Here is a 17,470-nt window from a genome sequence, read left to right as displayed (position 1 = left end):
TGAAGACATATTGCAGACTCTCTGACAAAGGCTTTGGGCCAAGTCAGACACTGCAAGCTGGAAGACAAGATGAACCTCATGGTCTGAACCAAACACTCATTGAGAAGGGGTGTTGGAAGTGGGGGAAGAGCAACTCCTTTTGGGGTTCTTTTGTTTGTATTCCAGAAGGAAGAAAGAGTTAGGGTCCTCCACCTGGCAAGGCTTGCCTACCTTTACCGGTGCTCTTCTCTACCTAACTTCCTTCCATTGTAAACTGATATGCTCAGGGAAGCTGACCTGCCCCTCTTTCCTGTGTGTTTTTCTTCAACTGTCCAAGGAGAGAGGAGACATCCTTGTCTTTACTCTCTCTCCTGAGCCATGAGGGCGATACCCAAGTCAGGGCATTGCGCCTCCAACTTAGTTAGTTAGAACTAGGTATGCCTTTCCTATCTACTATTTATTTCTATAAATAAACTGGGGCAGTTATTAAGATCTAGTAGAAGGGCTGTTATTATGGCTAAAACCATTACTCCTTTTCAGCTAGTCCCCAGCTCTCTGAATTCAGGCAAGCATGCCAGGCAACCCTCCAATCTGGTGGTGCTGATGACAAATGCCAGGATGGTCTTGAATATGTCATCTGAATTCCACAATTTGAACACAGATGAAATGGCTGACCTGGTTTGTTTTACCAAAAGCTGGGCTCCTTCTGGAAGGGCAGGATATACATTTAATTATTAATAACAAAAACAAAAACAACCTGGGTGGAAAAGGGGTCTAGCTTTGTTGCACGGGGCATTCAGGGCAGCATCAATCAGACTGGAGAGGCAAAGGGAGGGGGGAGTCACTATCATTCATAAGAGTTCCCAACTAGAAAGCCCATTTGTCCTGTGACTGGATTTCGGGGTCTGTTCTTCATGTTGGGCATGAGAGACACAACAGGGATGCTGTTGTACCAGCCACCTTGCTGCCCATCAGCCTCCTTGATGAAGATGAGGTAGTCTCTGAGGGGGTGTTGGAGAACCATGACTGTATGGTTGTGCTGGGGGATTTCAACATCCATGCTGAGGCCACCACCACAATTCCAGTTCAGGGCTGCATGGCCTCCATGGTAACCATGGGGATGTCTCAATACATGGAAGACCCAACCTATGTGGCAGGTTATACCCTTCATCTGGTCTTTGCTACAGAGAAAGAAGGTAGCAGTGCATTAATAAAGGAGGGGGTGTTGTGGTCTATCCTCAGAAACATGGTTTCCCATGGATTTCTGAATGCTCTGAGGGAGTTTCCAGATTACATGGTCAGTGCTCCTGCCAAAGCCCTGGCCATGCTGTGGGACAGCAGGACAGACAGGGCTCTCGACAAAATCACTCCTAGGTGTTCTCTTCAACACTGCAGAACCCATAAAGCCACCTGGTATTCAGCAGAGCTTCAAGCAATGAAGCAGAAAAGCACAGCAGCTCAAGTGCAGGTGACAAAAATCTTGGCATGAATCCAACTGAACACAGGTATGAGCGCATTTGGTGTATTTTTGCTTTTTAAGTTTATTCTGTTTACTTTGTCCCGATGTTTTAACTGGTTTCAGAAATATGTGCTGGTGTATTTAAATATTTATTTATTAAACTTGTATACCGCCCCACAGCCGAAGCTCTCTGAGCGGTTTACAATAACTAAAAACAAATACAATTTAAAATATGTTGTACAATGCCCTGTGGCCTTATGGTGAACGATGGTATAGAAATATATATCTTTTTTTCAAAGGCTCAGATATCTGGGCTAAAGAAAGGGCATGAGCTAATACTTGTCAGGACACTTACCATTGCAAGATCTACTGATTCCATCAAAATAGTAGCCAACGCGGCACTCACAACGGTAGCTGCCAGGGGAATTGATACACATGTGACCTTCTCCACAAGGCTGATTGGGTGCCAAACACTCGTCTACATCTTGTAAGAGAGAAGGATTAGAAAAATAAAGTTATGTAAAAGCATAACATGACAAGATAAGCAAAAATGGCTGTCAGCTATTCTGCTCAACAACAGGGCTCTGGTTCAGAGAACCTGCCCGCTGGTTTGTGCATGAACTTCAGAGGTTTTTGCCCAAGCTCCCCAACTCACCTCATGACTAAAGGTGAAGGTGGCCCCGCACTTGTAGTGCGAGTCGTTTCCAACTCTTACGGTGACGTCTTGCGACGTTTACTAGGCAGACCGTATATATGGGGTGGGATTGCCAGTTCCTTCCTCGGCCTTTCTTTACCCCCCAGCATATGCCGGGTACTCATTTTACCCACCATGGATGGATGGAAGGCTGAGTAGACCTCGACCCCTTTTACCGGAGATTCGACTTCCTCCTTCCGTTGGAATCGAACTCCGGCCGTGAGCAGAGCTTCGGCTGCGTTACCACTGTTTACCTCTCTGTGCCACGGAGGGTCTTTACCTCATGACTATATATAGACAAACCATGCCAAGAGTGTCTTTTGAAAAGCTCCCTGGGCCCCAGTGGGTGCCTATGTGGTCTAGGGTACCCCATGTCTAGCATTCGTTGCCTAGAGATACTTACCTGGCCAGTTTCCTCTCGTTTAAAAATGATCTGAAAAAATAGGGGGGATTTGGAGGATCTTTTGACCTTTCGAATGTTAAGCAGCTGCTAGAAATAATTTTTATGTTTTAGAACTGTTCTTGATAATAATAATAATAATAATAAATTTAATTTATGTGTCGCCTATCTGGCCAGTGGCCACTCTAGGCGACGTACATACAATAAATATAGCAAAATACAATACAAAAATACAGTGTAATAGTATAAATTATAAAACAAACAATACATAATAGGAGGCATGTAAACAAAAAATATTAAGCCTCCCCAGAAATCCCAAAAGCCTGTTGAAAGAGCCAGGTCTTTAAGGCCTTGCGGAACATATTCAGGGAAGAGATGTGCCGAAGATCTTGTGGGAGGGAGTTCCAGAGGGTGGGGGCCGCCACTGAAAAGGCCCTCTCTCTAGTACCCGCCAATCTAGCTGCTTTGGTTGGCGGGACTGAGAGAAGGCCTTGTGTGGCCGATCTTGTTAGGCGGCATGATTGGTGGCGTTGTAGGCGCTCCTTTAGATAAACTGGGCCGAGACCGTATAGGGATTTAAAGGTTAATACCAACACCTTGAATTGGGCCTGGAAAACAACTGGAAGCCAGTGTAGATCGAACAACACTGGCGTGATGTGTTCCCGGCGACGACTGTTTGTGAGTAGTCGAGCCGCCGCATTTTGTATAAGTTGTAGTTTCCGGACCGTTTTCAAGGGTAACCCCACGTAGAGCGCATTACAGTAATCTAATCGAGAGGTGACCAGGGCATGCACTGCCAGTGGGAGCTGATGAACAGGAAGGTATGGTTGCAACCTACGTACAAGGTGTAGTTGATACCAAGCTGCCCGGCTCACAGCTGAAATCTGAGCCTCCATGGGCAGCTTGGAATCAAGTACAACCCCGAGGCTGCGGACCTGGTCCTTTAGGGGTAAACTCACCCCATTGAACTTCAGGTCAGCAGTTCCCAACCTTCTCTTGTCCCCCACGAGCAGTACCTCGGTCTTGTCGGGGTTCAGTTTCAGCCTATTTCTTCCCATCCATCCACTCACGGACTCCAGGCACTTGGACAAGGTTTCCACAGCCAACTCTGGCGAAGATTTAAACGAGAGATAGAGCTGAGTGTCATCCGCATATTGGTGACACTGCAGCCCAAATCTCCTGATGATCACCCCCAGCGGCTTCATATAGATGTTAAATAGCATGGGAGAGAGGATAGAACCCTGTGGCACACCACAATTGAGAGGCCAAGAGTCTGAAACCTCCTCCCCCAATGCCACCTGTTGGTACCTATCAGAGAGAAAGGAACGGAACCACCGTAATACGGTGCCTCCTATTCCCAATCCCTCTAGGCGATATAAGAGGATACTGTGGTCGACAGTATCAAAAGCCGCTGAGAGATCAAGGAGGACAAGGAAGGTAAATTCTCCCCTATCTAATGCCCTCCTCATATCGTCCACCAGAGCAACCAAGGCTGTTTCAGTTCCGTGACCAGTCCTGAAGCCCGATTGGTATGGATCTAAGTAATCCGTTTCATCCAAGTGTGTCGACAACTGATCTCTTATTAGCATTTTGTGTTGATTCTTTTGTAAACCTAGGGATTATATTTACCTCTACACTCTCTTGGACTACCCATATTAAGGCTGCGATCCAAGTAGCACAAAACATCTCTAAAGCCCTAATTAGATTTTTCTATACCAAAGGAGGCTGCTTTATCCCAGCAGTCTCCAAAGTCTTTAAATCTAAAATTATTTCACAACTCCTTTATGGCATCCCAATATGGGTTACACACTTCAACAAAAGAATTGAAGCAGTCCTCTCAGATTTTCTTTTAAACATCTTTGGCTCCCCAAACTGTGCCTCCTCAGCTGGCCTCCGACTAGAGGCGGGATTCAATTCAATAGAGTGCACAGCCTGGTTGCAAGCCTTTAAATTTTGGCTCAAGGTAGCCTATTCTGGGCTCCCACATCTATTATGGGATGATCCGTTTGAAAGCCCCTGGTTTAAAACATTTAACGCAAAGTTAAATCTTCTAGACCTAGCCAAAGAACTATTGTCATCATGGAGCTTTAAACTGGCCACATCTGTTATTAGCCAACGTATAAAGGACCTTGATAGATAATATCTATTTTCTAAGGCAAAAACATCTTGCTCTCCGATTTATTTCGACCTGAATTTTCGTTTTCCAATGTATGCATCATATTTAGAAACATTAACCTTCCCTCAATATAGATTCCTTTTCTCCAGAGTGAGATTCAATTGCCTACCCTCCGCTCTTTTACCGGAACGGTTTCAAGGTACCCCACAAGACAATCGTTTCTGCATTTGTAATTCAAACTCAGCTGAAACGCTAGAACACGTATTTCTTAATTGCAAGCTATACCAAGACTTAAGAACTAAAATTATCTTACCCCTTATTTCAGGGTATCAGGAACAACCCCCAAATTGGTTTGTTCATTACCTTTTATCTGATAATGATAACTCTATAACTAAACAAGTAGCTAAATTTCTTTATATAGCGCAATTTATACGGAAAAGACAAGTTAGACTCCTTCAGTGCTGATGTTATTAATTTTATTCTTACTTCAATTTTTACTTCTATGACAAACCATTTTTAGTTTTTTAATTATATATGCTGTATATTGCTATTCTATAATTTTATGTATGCCAGACAGGCTTTGTATTTTGTATTTTCTGTTCTGTTCGGGTCTATGACCGTAATAAACAAATTGATTGATTGTAAATATTAATGTTGATTTTATTGTTAATCACCCAGGGAGTTTTTCAACTGAGGCTTTCTATAATACAGTAGACCTCAACCAAATTTCCATTTGTGTTGAAACGGGTGCTTTCAAGAAACCATATGAAAATCCAAAGCCTTTCTTTGCTTTTTGTCCAAGTCCTGGGCGATACTGCCCAGTTAAGGTTCCAGGTTAAGACACCAGGGAACTGTGTATTACCTGAGCTAGGGGCCCACTGGGTACTGCACAGCAAAGCTCTTGATCCTGGGGAACAAGGGGGACTATGCCATCCCTGAAGGCTCCGCAATCAAATGGAGCTCAAGGTGAGACTGAGCTCCCAACCCAACCCAAGTAACCGTAGGCAGGATTTGGGAATGAGTTTAGGGACAGGGTTGGGCTGAGAGAAAAGAGCACATAAAAAGGGGACTCTGCCTAAGATTTAGCTCAGTCAGGTTGGGATTTTCAAAGGTATTTCACAACTCTTTTGCTACCATGGCTCAGAAGCGTCTTTGAGTTCTTCCCTCTGGGCAATTGTTCAAGTATTACTCTGTTCCCTGGAGTCTTAAAAAGCAGCCTTTGGGGCTTGTGAACATTTCCTTCTAGTTTCCAGGATTGAAATGAAAAACAGATGGCATTTTAAGAGGGACAGTCAAAAGCCACCCAAACAGGGAAGTGCTCTTATTTATTTATTTGGAAAAGTTACTGCATATAACAATTAAATTTTTGACAAATTTTTTTTTATAAAATTACAGACATGAAAATGAGAGTAAAAAGATTGTTGAGGCTCAGCTCTATTCTAAAATACAGCAATAAAAAGGCAACAAAATTGGGAAAGTCTGAGCTTTACTTCTTCATGCAATGGACAATGAAGTACTTCTTCATGGAACCCATAATCAATATGACATTCACTAGCACAGGTTGTGGTAGCGGTTACAGACTTAGATGGTTATTTAAAATATAAAGTTGGACAAGTTCATGGAGAATTGGCTCATCTACAGCTAACAGCCATGACAGCTACATGATGTTTCTGTGCTCAAAGGCAGTATACCATTGATCACCAATTATTGGGGAGAAACAATAGGTGATGATGGTCACTATGTCTGACCTCTCCAGAGGCATTTGGGTGAGAAAGAATGCAGAAGCAGATAGACCCTTCGTACTGACCTACACATCTTGTCCCTTCTTCATTAAGATGATAGCCTCGTCCACAGTTTGGCACGTTCCTCTGGCAAGCATAAGAACCATCCGTGTTGATGCAAGTCTGCCCAATGGGGCAAGGCACATTAGCACTCAGGCATTCGTTAATATCTACAACGGTACAAAAATTAAATTACAAAGGAAACACTTCTCAGGAAGCAAGTGCTTAAGAAAAGAAATACTATCCTTAAAATCCTAACTGAAAATGCTCTTTTGGAAAGGCAAAGCATGTACAGAAACAACTTAAATGGAGGAAATTCTCAAGTGGCACAATAGGGCAGCAGCCAGCCTCTCAGCAGAGACATCCAATTCAATGTTAACTGTCTTTCAGGTGCAACATGCCTTACCAATACAGTTGCCTAGAGCATCTTGTATAAAGCCGTTCTTGCACTGTTGTTTGGGTCGGCAACGGAAGGATCCTGGAGTATTCTGACAGATAAAATCGGGGAGGCAGTTATGAGTACCAGTCTCACATTCGTCAATATCTGGTACATCACAAAAGAAAGAATTTGTTAGCGTAAGGTCTTGTAGAGCTATCTTGTAATGCTTCAGACACAAGTAACATTTCAGCAACTCAGACCAAATTTGCTTGTGTTCTAACTACATTGCAGGTTTACAGTAAACTAGATGCTATAGCAGTAAACGAATGGTCCCAAACCCACATTTGTCAATATAACAGGAATTAAGTCGGGGACTGGGAATGGGGGTACATTTGTAAAGATAATCAGTGGGAGGGCTCCTCCTGCCTATGCTTCTCTGAAAGTGCACCCCAAACCTATTTTTCTTTCAGTCATGCTGACTTCCAATTTCAGACTCCAGCTTAAGAAAAGGTAACCCGAAACTGCTGTGAGGAGCATTTACAAAGAAGAACTGGCAGGCAGCGAAGGGTTACTCCTTCCTGCCTGTTGATTTTCACCTGCAAGTGTCCCCTCAGTCCTTGCATTAGTGTTATGAGGAAACCATAGGATTGCGAACTGGGTGAATAATCACTCCCTTCTTACACACACACAGAGCCCAGGAAACTAATTTCTGATGGGAACTGAAATCTCACCATCCTCACCAAACTACATTTCCTAGCACACTTTGGGAAAAACCATGACAATGAAATGGTATAAAACCAATATAAGTTTGTAGTATAGATATACCTAAATTCTGTTCCTGTACTAGGAACACATTTGGGAAATGACTTCTCACTTAATGCCACTACAATGAAAGTAGGATATTAAATTTCATTATTTTATTAAAGAAGTTTGATGACCAAAAACAACTTCATAATTGAGCCATTTATTGAGCCGCTTTTAGACATGTCAAATTCTTTACAATCTGCATCTCATCTACCCAAACAAAAATTAAAAAGGTAAAGTAGGTCACTGTAATATAAATACTAATGAAGCAAAGTAACGAAAGTTAAACACTTTGAAGTCCCATTTTAGCAAAAGTTAAATACTTAAAAGTTCAATTCATACATACTTTATTCTTTAATTGAATGAATGGGATTTCTAAATGCTCAACTTCAGCAGGATCATACCTAAAATATTTTTTCTGGGACATTCATAGCCAAGTCTGTAGCTGAGGTACAACTGAGGCCCATTTCCCAGGTCTAAGACCAACACTATGTACGAGATCACACTTGATCTCTAAGCACTATTAAGTGTAATATTATATTAAGCAAATAATTCAAACTAATTAAAAAAAATTCCTACCAAAAAATATCTATTAACATGCTTCAATATTTGTGGTAGAATCATAGAATCATAGAGTTGGAAGGGGCCTTGTAGGCCATCGAGTCCAACCCCCTGCTCACAGCAGGAAATCCACAGCTAGAGCATCTCCCGCAGTACAAGAGTTCTGCAGTGGGAAAGCATTTAGCATTCATTACAGTTTGTAAAAATGTTTATCAGTTTTAAATAATTTATCTATTAAATAGAAAAGTGAAACCCAAAATTGCTTTTTTAAAGCTGTTTTATGATGATCTATATGTCTATATTTCAATTTGGTTGGAACTAGGTAATTTGATGGCAGGCATGGTTCTAGGAATCCTGACAAACAGCTACAAAGTGGTGTAGTAAGGACACAATCTGGAGGCTAGACACAGTGGGTCCAGCTGCTGCCTTTCCCCATAGTGCAATAAACATGTATGGGAACCCCAGGTGAGTAGGTGATTTTATGGTGCAGTGGCATCTAAGCCATATTGTGCCATACTCTAAATCAGGGCTGGGGAACCCTTTTCACGCTGAGGACTACACCCCCATCTGGACAACCTTCCAGGGGCCAGAGGCAAAAGCAGGCAGAGCAATTAATGGAAATTCTAATTTTGTATAGTAGACTAGTTTCTATAAACTAGGGGTATACAAGGTATCGATTTTCATTCCATCCCATATTCATTGCATGCAACACCGCTTCCCCATTCAGCTGCAGTTCAGCCTCCAGCAAAAACTGCATTATTTGTTTCATTGTCCACTATGGCAATTTTTATATAATTATCATTATTTTACCCACACCAATCATTTCAATGCAAAGAAAACGCAACAGAAATTGTGATGGGGGAAATATCATTTGCAGACTGAAAATTCTGGACATGGGACAAATACGCAAACATTAGCAATTTCTCTTTCTGTTGGAATTCTCCAAAATCCCTACCACACATTCAAACATCTTTCTCTATCCTCCATCCAAGCAAGAGACATTGTCAGAGGACACAGACATATTCCGGACACACAAAAATACTCCAGTAGGGTATGAAGCATGGCCACTGAGGCCTGTGGAGAGGGTGTGTAGCTGGGGAGAGCCCCAAGGACCAAATACAGAGGCCTGGAGGGGGTTACAGGAGAAGTGGCCTCTACCAATTGTTTCTTCACTACAAATTATGTCATGTCTTTATCCCACCACTTGGCAATAGTCTCCACTGTCAAATATCTAGCTTCGCCTTTTATGTAGCAAGAATATTTGCAATGTATACACTGTCATCTGCAGCAGTAAAATTCTAAAGTGGTTTTAATACACAACTGACAACTATTAAACACCTTCAGATTTCAAGCGTATCTCCATTTCTCACTCCATAGCATTTATCACTGCAAACAAGCTTGCCGCATTATGTGTGAACTGGGCCTAACACAGTGAAATTCAAGAGAACAGGGTGGTTTAATACCAGTGACTGTTAGAACTTTGGCAAATATCTGTGTTTCTTGTGGAAATCTGAAGCATACCTTTGCAAAGATTGTTCTCTGTTAGTTCATAACCAGTTCCGCAACTGGTCTCACGCTGACAGCGGAAAGATCCTAGTGTATTGATGCAAATTTGTCCAATGCCACAAGTGTTGGCTGTAGTGATACACTCATTAATATCTAGAAAGAATTAAAGGGAAAAGGTATGAAACTGCAAATTTGTCATACCATACAATCATCAGGAAGTCAAAGCCACAAAGCACTTGCTGGTGTTCAGGCAGTGAGCACAGCATCTCAAAGTAACAAAAACTTTTTTCTGGGATAATCGTTAGAAAAAGAGAGACAGTGCGCGCAAAACTAAACCTCAAGAAGAGAGTCACTCTTCTTTTTGAATAATATCCAAGAGACTTAGGTTAGATGCACTTTATACCCCTCCAGTTTCCCCAGTGCTGTTGACCTCCTGCCAATCTCATTCCAGGTTCATCAGAAGAATGGAATCAAATTCCACACACTGCTATTCATTCTCAGTGCACCCCATGTCACAATATATTTTCTTGAAAATGCCCTGTGGTTCACAACAGGGCTGCTCGTGGGAGCAGGAAAACGCACAACGTAATTATTTCTGGTTTCCAAAAGCTAAGAAAGCAGACTGGGAAATAATTTAGCCATAGTTTGTCCCAACTCATGCTTAAATAAAATATTATTCTTTTATTCCTCTTGCTCTTCCACATATGTGCAAGTTGTCTATTTCTTTTTATTCAGCTGGAATATCTGCATCTCATTAATCAATTGCAAAAATTCCCAGTGAACATTATTGTCATGAGCCCTGAGGATAACTCTTGGCAGAGCAGCTCTGACAAAGAAGAGAACTGGAATCCAGGGGAGGGTCCCAGTGGCTTGCAGGAGGAAGTTGACAAAGAGGGATGGGATAGACAGGATCATTATGGAACTCGGTTACATGTGTCCAATGTGTCCTTTTCTTTCTGATCAGCTGCAATTCCTAATTTCTGCAATCCTATTCCCTGACATCATCCTAAAAATGCATATATTGCCCCTATTAACAGCCTAATCCTATGCAGAGTTAGTTTTCAATAGGTTGTGTGCACCAAGTTTGGTTACATGTTAAACTTGCCACGTGAGAGGAGTCAAGCCATGAGAAAATGCTGCCTATTGAGAATTCTGAAGGTTCCTTCCCCAACAGCCAGAGAAATTAGCTTCTAGGCAGAGAGGTAAGACGATAGCTGATTCTTCACTGCCGGTGTGTTCTCTCTGTCTGTCTCCGATATCTGTCCTCTTCAGTATTCTGCACCTCTTAGCGTAATAGATAGAAACACGAGAGACCTGGATTCAAATCCCTACTCACCTACAAACATTACCGTGTGACCTTAGAACAGCCACTAGTAAGTATATAAAACATGCTGAGTTCCTTGGAGGAAGGTGGGCTAAAACAAAAATGCAATAATCCTCCTTGAAGAAAACAACGTCTCTATGCTTCCCCAATCTTTATGAATGATTGGAGACATAACGGCATTAGAGAGGGACAAGAAGTATAAGGCACCAGCACTTCTTGTTCTTCCCTGAAACACTGTCACATCTGAAGCCACTTGTAGGCCTTATTCTTACTGAGATGATGACCTGTATCTGGGCTGAAAGCTCCTTTGTTTATTTTTAAAAAAAACAACAAATGCTGTACATAGAACAATAAGGATCAGGGAGAAGGTTTCTAGCATTGCTTTCCTTCTGACATGCTCGCTTTCTATGGGAAGTAGCCTGCAGTTGTTGTTTTTTCATGAAGTAGCACTCAATTGTGTGAGTTAACACCTGCATACTGAAGTGCAGAGCTTGGAAAAGTTACTTTTTTGAACTACAACTCCCATCAGCCCAATCCAGTGGCCATGTTGGCTGGGGCTGAAGGTAGTTCAAAAAAGTAACTTTTCCAAGCTCTGCTGAAGTGATATCATCAAGATACAAGTTGACTGTTTCACCAAAAACAAGGGTTTAGCACTGTGTTAAACACAGTGATACAAGTTATGTACAATCCTCTTCATTCTGTTGTTTTCACATTTCTCTCTCTTGATTTACTCTGCAAGTTTACAATGAATACTTGATCAGTAGCTGGCATATACCAAGATCTATTTGCTAAAAATAACACAAATAAAAGCAATGCAAATTACAAATTTTTGTTACCTTCACAAGTGAACCCATCAGGCTTAAGCTGGTAGCCCATAAAGCAAGAACAGAGAACACTGGAGCCTGTGTCCCTACATTGCTGGGTGCAAGGGCCGCCTCCTAAGAAACCAAGGATAATTGTGAAGGACAAAACCAGAAGATACTTAGTTCTTTTAAAGTTTGCCATTAAAAAGCCCTAATATGAACATCAACCAATTAACCAGGTATGGGGAACCTTTGGCCCTCCAGATGTTGCTGAACAGTATTTCCCATCATCCCTGTCCATTGGCCATGCTTGCTGGAGCTGATGCGAGTTGTAGTTCAGTAATATCTAGAGGGCCAAAGGTTCTCCACACCTATTTTAAACTTTCACACTAACGTGTTTCCCATAATTTCTGCTGGAGAAAATAATTAACTGGAAATTAGTGTTTCAAAACTAGAGAATACTCTGTGCTGCTATGGTTATGTGTATCCTGAGTTTGCATTGTACACTTCGGGAAACCAAAGGACTAAAACAGAGCCCGAAAATGAAAGAGGAGATCACTAGTTATAGCCAACATTGTCATTTCATACATACTGATAGCAAGTATCCCATTCAGTTAGTGTGCCCTGCCAACAACATAGAGCTAAACTATCGTGGAAGACTTGCAGTTGGGACAATAACCTGTCTCCTACACAGTTCACTTGACAAAAAAAAGGGCAGATAAAATTCATTTTACCAGGTGTAAAAGGTTTTAAGAATTACAGTCTTTGACTAAACGCTTATTCGACTAAAAATGGAAATGGACTGCCTTCAAGTCGATTCCGACTTATGGCGACCCTATGAATAGGGTTTTCATGGTAAGCGGTATTCAAAGGGGGTTTACCATTGCCTTCCAATGAGGCTGAGAGGCAGTGACTGGCCCAAGGTCACCCAGTGAGCTTCATGGCTGTGTGGGGATTAACAATTATAGTCTTAGCACCTAACTATGCTGAGTGGACAAATGTGTAGAGCTGATTGTCATGGTTACCAGTGAGCTGGAAGGCAAGGCCCTGAACAGATTCAGCTACAAACTCATAACTTGACTTTACAAACAGCTTATTCTTTCTCTCTGCCTTATCCTCACCCTCCATATTAGCAAATTACCTCTGCAGCGGTCATTAAGATAATGATCCTCATGATCTACTTCCACCGGTGATGCTGTATGTAAAGGGCAAAAAAACCAAACATTGAGGAAAGAATTAACAGAGGGAATTAATAATCTGAAACAATTCCTCCTCTCCTAATTTCACAATGTGGTCCATTACTTCAGAAAGTTGTTTCTTGGTGCAACTTACCCAATTCTTTGTTAGGGCCATCAACAATTAACGTATCAGCACTTTCTTGCCCCTCAACACAGCAAGCTCTGAAGACCAAACCACACTGGTATCCCATCAGCAGACTCTGTTCACAGCTGTTCCCTTGCTTTTGGGCCACCTTCCCCATAAAGCAGCAGTAACAGCATTTCTGCCAAAATGCAATGTAACATTATCAATGAGCTTTACAGTTACCACATTAGCAGCCAAATTCATTTTCCCTCTTGCTACACAGTGGCCCAATGTAGTCATAAGGTTGGGTACCACTCCTAACCATGGTCTCCAAATAGAGTGCCAGCTTCAAAGATGTGCATTCTCTTCCCTCCTTGGATTGATTTCCCCCTTCCTTCCTTGCATTCCCATGTTATTTTTTATTCAAATTTTCAACATACATAGCACAAAAGCTAAATCTGGTCCTATGATACAGCTCATACGTTACCAAAGGTTTAAACATTGCTCTTAATTCAATAGTTCCCTTTAGAACATTTCCCCCCCGCAACTCAGATACCATTTTTCTTCTTTGAAGCCTACTAAATACAACTACAAGAATTTATCTTAACTATGTTTAACCAAACAAATCCATCCATATTATTCCATGTGTGGTAGGTGGGGTAAGCCTACCCACACTTTGATTGACATGGATAATTTTATTTGAAATTGAATTTATTTGAATTTGTTTGGAAATATGTCATTGACAGAACTGAACCTTGTCTTTAAACTCTCATTTATGCTGGAATACATCCCTTCAATCTCAGGCTCCCCATACCTGCCATTTCACTCGTAACAAAGCATATTATTTTAACAGTTCTGAAAATCACATTCTGCATCTGTAACTGAAAAGTTGTGAAGACCTTTTAGATATCCAATAAATAATGAATCATATATTTCAGGAGGGAACAAGCAAAGAAATTGAATGCAATTTGGCCACCTTCCTGTAATTACTTTCTAACTGCAGGTTAATCTTTTACTGGAATCTCATCGACGTAAAAGTCCTTCCTCACCCACCCTTCTCTTTTTCTATTCCCTTCCTGCTAATTTAGTACTTTCTCACTATTTCTTTATTTATTAAATTTATAACCTGCCCTTCCTCCCAGAAGGCGCTCAAGACACCAAACAAAAGCACTAAAAGCTCTCTAAAACATCTTAAAAACAAAACACTTTAAAACATATTAAAATAAAACATCTTTAAAAATATATAACTTTTTTTTTAAAAAAACTTTAAAAATATATTTAAAAAGCAATTCCAGCACAGACATGGACTAGGATAAGGTCTCTACTTAAAAGGCTTGTTGAAAGAGGAAAGCCTGTCTAATATTTAAGGGGAGGGAATTCCAAAGGGTAGGTGCCACAACACTGAAGGTCCGGTTCCAATGTTGCGATAAAAACCTTATTATTTCAGAAATGAATTATTTATTGGAAAATGTTTATTGGGAAGGGAAACTGGGCAGCAGGGTATTCTGATAATTAAGCCGCACATAAATAAGGCAAATAAAAAACCAATGAACAAACAATTATATTTTATCAATGTTGGTTATACTTTTGAAATCAGTTAATTTCCTGTTTCAATAAAATATTAATAAAAAGATGATTTCACATTTCATCGGCCTGACATAAACAAAAGATCTGCAGTGCAAATCTCTCAGAGCAGCTTACAAAACGAAAACAATAAAATATAAGCAAACAAATTTATGTTCACCCAACATTCCATTTAACATTATTACTTTTGTACAGAGGGAGTACAAAACAGTGAACTCCAGATTTTGTAGACCAAAACTTCCATGATCCCTGAACATTGGCCAAGATGGCTGACAAAAACTATAGTCCCCAACATCTGGAGGCATTACATTGGCTACTCTTGACTTCATATTTATATACCACTTTACTAAGTGGTCAAAGTGCTCCATGTTGTCCTTGCAATAGGCCTATAAAGAAGGCTTATACTTCAGATGTTGGGACTGAGACTATGAGTACCAGGGTTGCCAGATCAGAAGCAGCACAACCATGAAATTTCAGGGGCAGTGCCTTCATGATGTCATTAATCATGAAATGTTAAGCATCAACAACAGTTGCTTGGAGCACACCGTTTAAACAAAACAAATTCTCTTACTGGAAATTAATGCAGAAATCTTAGCTAAAAGAGGATGCTCCCAAGATCAGTTAAAGTGACAGGGCCATTCCTTCTCACCTGCTTAGGAAGCCTGGATAGGGAACATTTAATCTAGCCTACAGTAGGGCCCCGCTTTACGGCGATTCGCTAATGTGGCGGCTTTCAATTAGGGAAAGTCCCCGCATTAAGGCACTTGTTCCATTTTTACGGCATTTTTTTCCCGTCGCATGCCATTTTGACGTCATTTTCACGTGATGCGTCCCATTATCGTCAATGGGTTTCGCTTGACGGCGATTTCCGCTTTACAGCAGGGGTCCGGAACAGAACCCGCATATGAGCAGGGCCCTACTGTATTTGCTTCTGGAAAGAAGAAGGGTTTAAGTGCTCTCAGGCCAAGCCAGTCACCAGAAGGCCACTGTAGGAAGAAGGGAGACCAGCGTTGCAGAGATGTTAGATGGGAGCCCTCGGGAGTAAAGATGGATGCCCCTGAAGGCTACAATTCTAAACACACTTACTAAGGCCCATAAAACTCAATAGGACTTACTTCTGAGTAGATATATTTAGGATTATGTTGTTGGTAAGGCTTGACTAGGGATCCTCTGCAAAGATATTGATATCAAAACAGGGTTGACAACCCCCTGACTGGAATGCCCTGCCACTGCCTTTGAACGTAGCTGCTCCAACTTCTTTACAGACTTGACCCTTCACTGCAGAGAGAGGTTTGAGAAGTGAGTAAGAGTAAGAAAATTATCCTTTCCTGCCTACTCTGTGAGCTGCTATAAACTCACTTTGACAGCCAGCCTAATTCCAGTGAGTAATAATTGAAGAGAGAAAACACACATGGTTTGGTCTACCTTCACAGGCAGTAGCTTGGGAACAGGAGCAATTGCAGCCCTACTTCCCAGTATGTGAATTCTCTTTCACCACTATTGGGCAAGAAACAAACCGTCACACAACCAATGAAGTGCATAATTTGTGGGGTTAAGGGAGTTGAGCTGAGCACATGGAACCACTGTTGTTGCTTCTATGGATGTAAGGGAGTGATGATTTCCTAAATGCAATATCATACCAACCACAACAAGTTTCCTATGAGTAAGGCAGAAAACTCAGCATCTCACAACCAGTCAGCTGCCCTGGGTCCCACTGGGAAGAAGGGGGGATATAAATTTAATAATAAATAAATAAAATAAGAGTTCCTAACCAAAACCCAAAACTAAAAGAATCCTGGCAGCCAGTCAGCCAAGGTTGCAGAAATCCCCATGCAGCACAACCTGACTCGGAGGGCTGCAGTTAGTGCAGAATGGTGTGGCATGATTGCTGACATGAGTGAAACCCTATCAGCACATAACACCTCTGCTCTGAAATCAGCGCTAGTTGCCGATTTGCTACCAGGCCAAGTTCATGGTGTGCTTTCCATGTTACTGGTGCCACATAGAACTTGTTCTGCTCTTGTAAGAAATCAGTCCTTTAGTGTGGCAGCACCTACCCTTTGGTACTCCCTGCCTATTGACATTAGGTAGACACCTTGATTATACCCTTTTCGGCACCTGCTACAACATTTTTGTTTAGGCAAGCCTACCCAGGCATGTAGAAGCTATTGTGCTTTTTATCTGTTTTTACCTTTATTTTTTTGAATGTTTTTAAATACCTGTCTTTAACTTTTTTTGCCAATAACTTTATTGTTTTAATTCTTTCTGTAAACCACTTTGAGTTTTTTTTACAGTAAAGCGGTATATAAATATTATACATAAAATACATAAATAAGTTTTGGAGTCATTGTGTCCCTTGGGTATCTTTCCTCTTTTAGGAACAAAGGAATCTGCCTTATATGGACTCCAGCATAGTACTGATGACATGGACTAGCATCGGCTCTCCAGGATTCCTGGCAATAGTCTTTTCCAGTGATTGGATTTTGGATCTTTGCATGCAAAGCACGTGCCCTCCCACTGAGCTACAGCCCTTCCCCTGTTTAAAAATTGTCTTTTAAAATTATTCTTTTCATTTCACTAATGAATACACAACAGATCCACACCATGCATTTAAAGCACATTCAACACACATTTGAAGCACATGAATCCCATTCACAGAATCATGGGAACTGTAGTTTGTTAAGGGTGGTGGGAGCTATAACTGTGAGTGGGAAACTACGCTTCCCAGGATCCTTTGGGGGAAGTAATGCGCTTTAAATGTGAGTTGGATGTGCTTTA

General features: G+C 41.4%; 1 protein-coding gene across 8 annotated transcripts in view; it reads right to left on the bottom strand.

The window, feature by feature from the left end:
• FBLN1 (fibulin 1) overlaps nt 1-17,470 on the bottom strand; it is a 133,782-nt gene that overhangs the window by 76,288 nt on the left and 40,024 nt on the right. For 7 of the 8 annotated variants that reach the window (XM_061582442.1, XM_061582446.1, XM_061582447.1 and 4 more), the window contains 7 exons: nt 13,139-13,307; nt 12,948-13,001; nt 11,840-11,941; nt 9,695-9,832; nt 6,836-6,973; nt 6,456-6,599; nt 1,794-1,922 (listed from right to left, as the gene is read on the bottom strand). In XM_061582442.1, the coding sequence (XP_061438426.1) occupies nt 1,794-1,922; nt 6,456-6,599; nt 6,836-6,973; nt 9,695-9,832; nt 11,840-11,941; nt 12,948-13,001; nt 13,139-13,307 (874 nt within the window). Of the gene's footprint in view, nt 1-1,793; nt 1,923-6,455; nt 6,600-6,835; nt 6,974-9,694; nt 9,833-11,839; nt 11,942-12,947; nt 13,002-13,138; nt 13,308-15,807; nt 15,897-17,470 lie in introns of those variants that run through there. The other variant, XM_061582448.1, reaches the window with a different exon arrangement.

The sequence above is a fragment of the Rhineura floridana genome, chromosome 8 (assembly GCF_030035675.1).
Source record: "Rhineura floridana isolate rRhiFlo1 chromosome 8, rRhiFlo1.hap2, whole genome shotgun sequence".
NCBI classification, from domain to species: Eukaryota; Metazoa; Chordata; class Lepidosauria; order Squamata; family Rhineuridae; genus Rhineura; species Rhineura floridana.
This window is presented reverse-complemented; position numbering and strand designations above follow the sequence as displayed.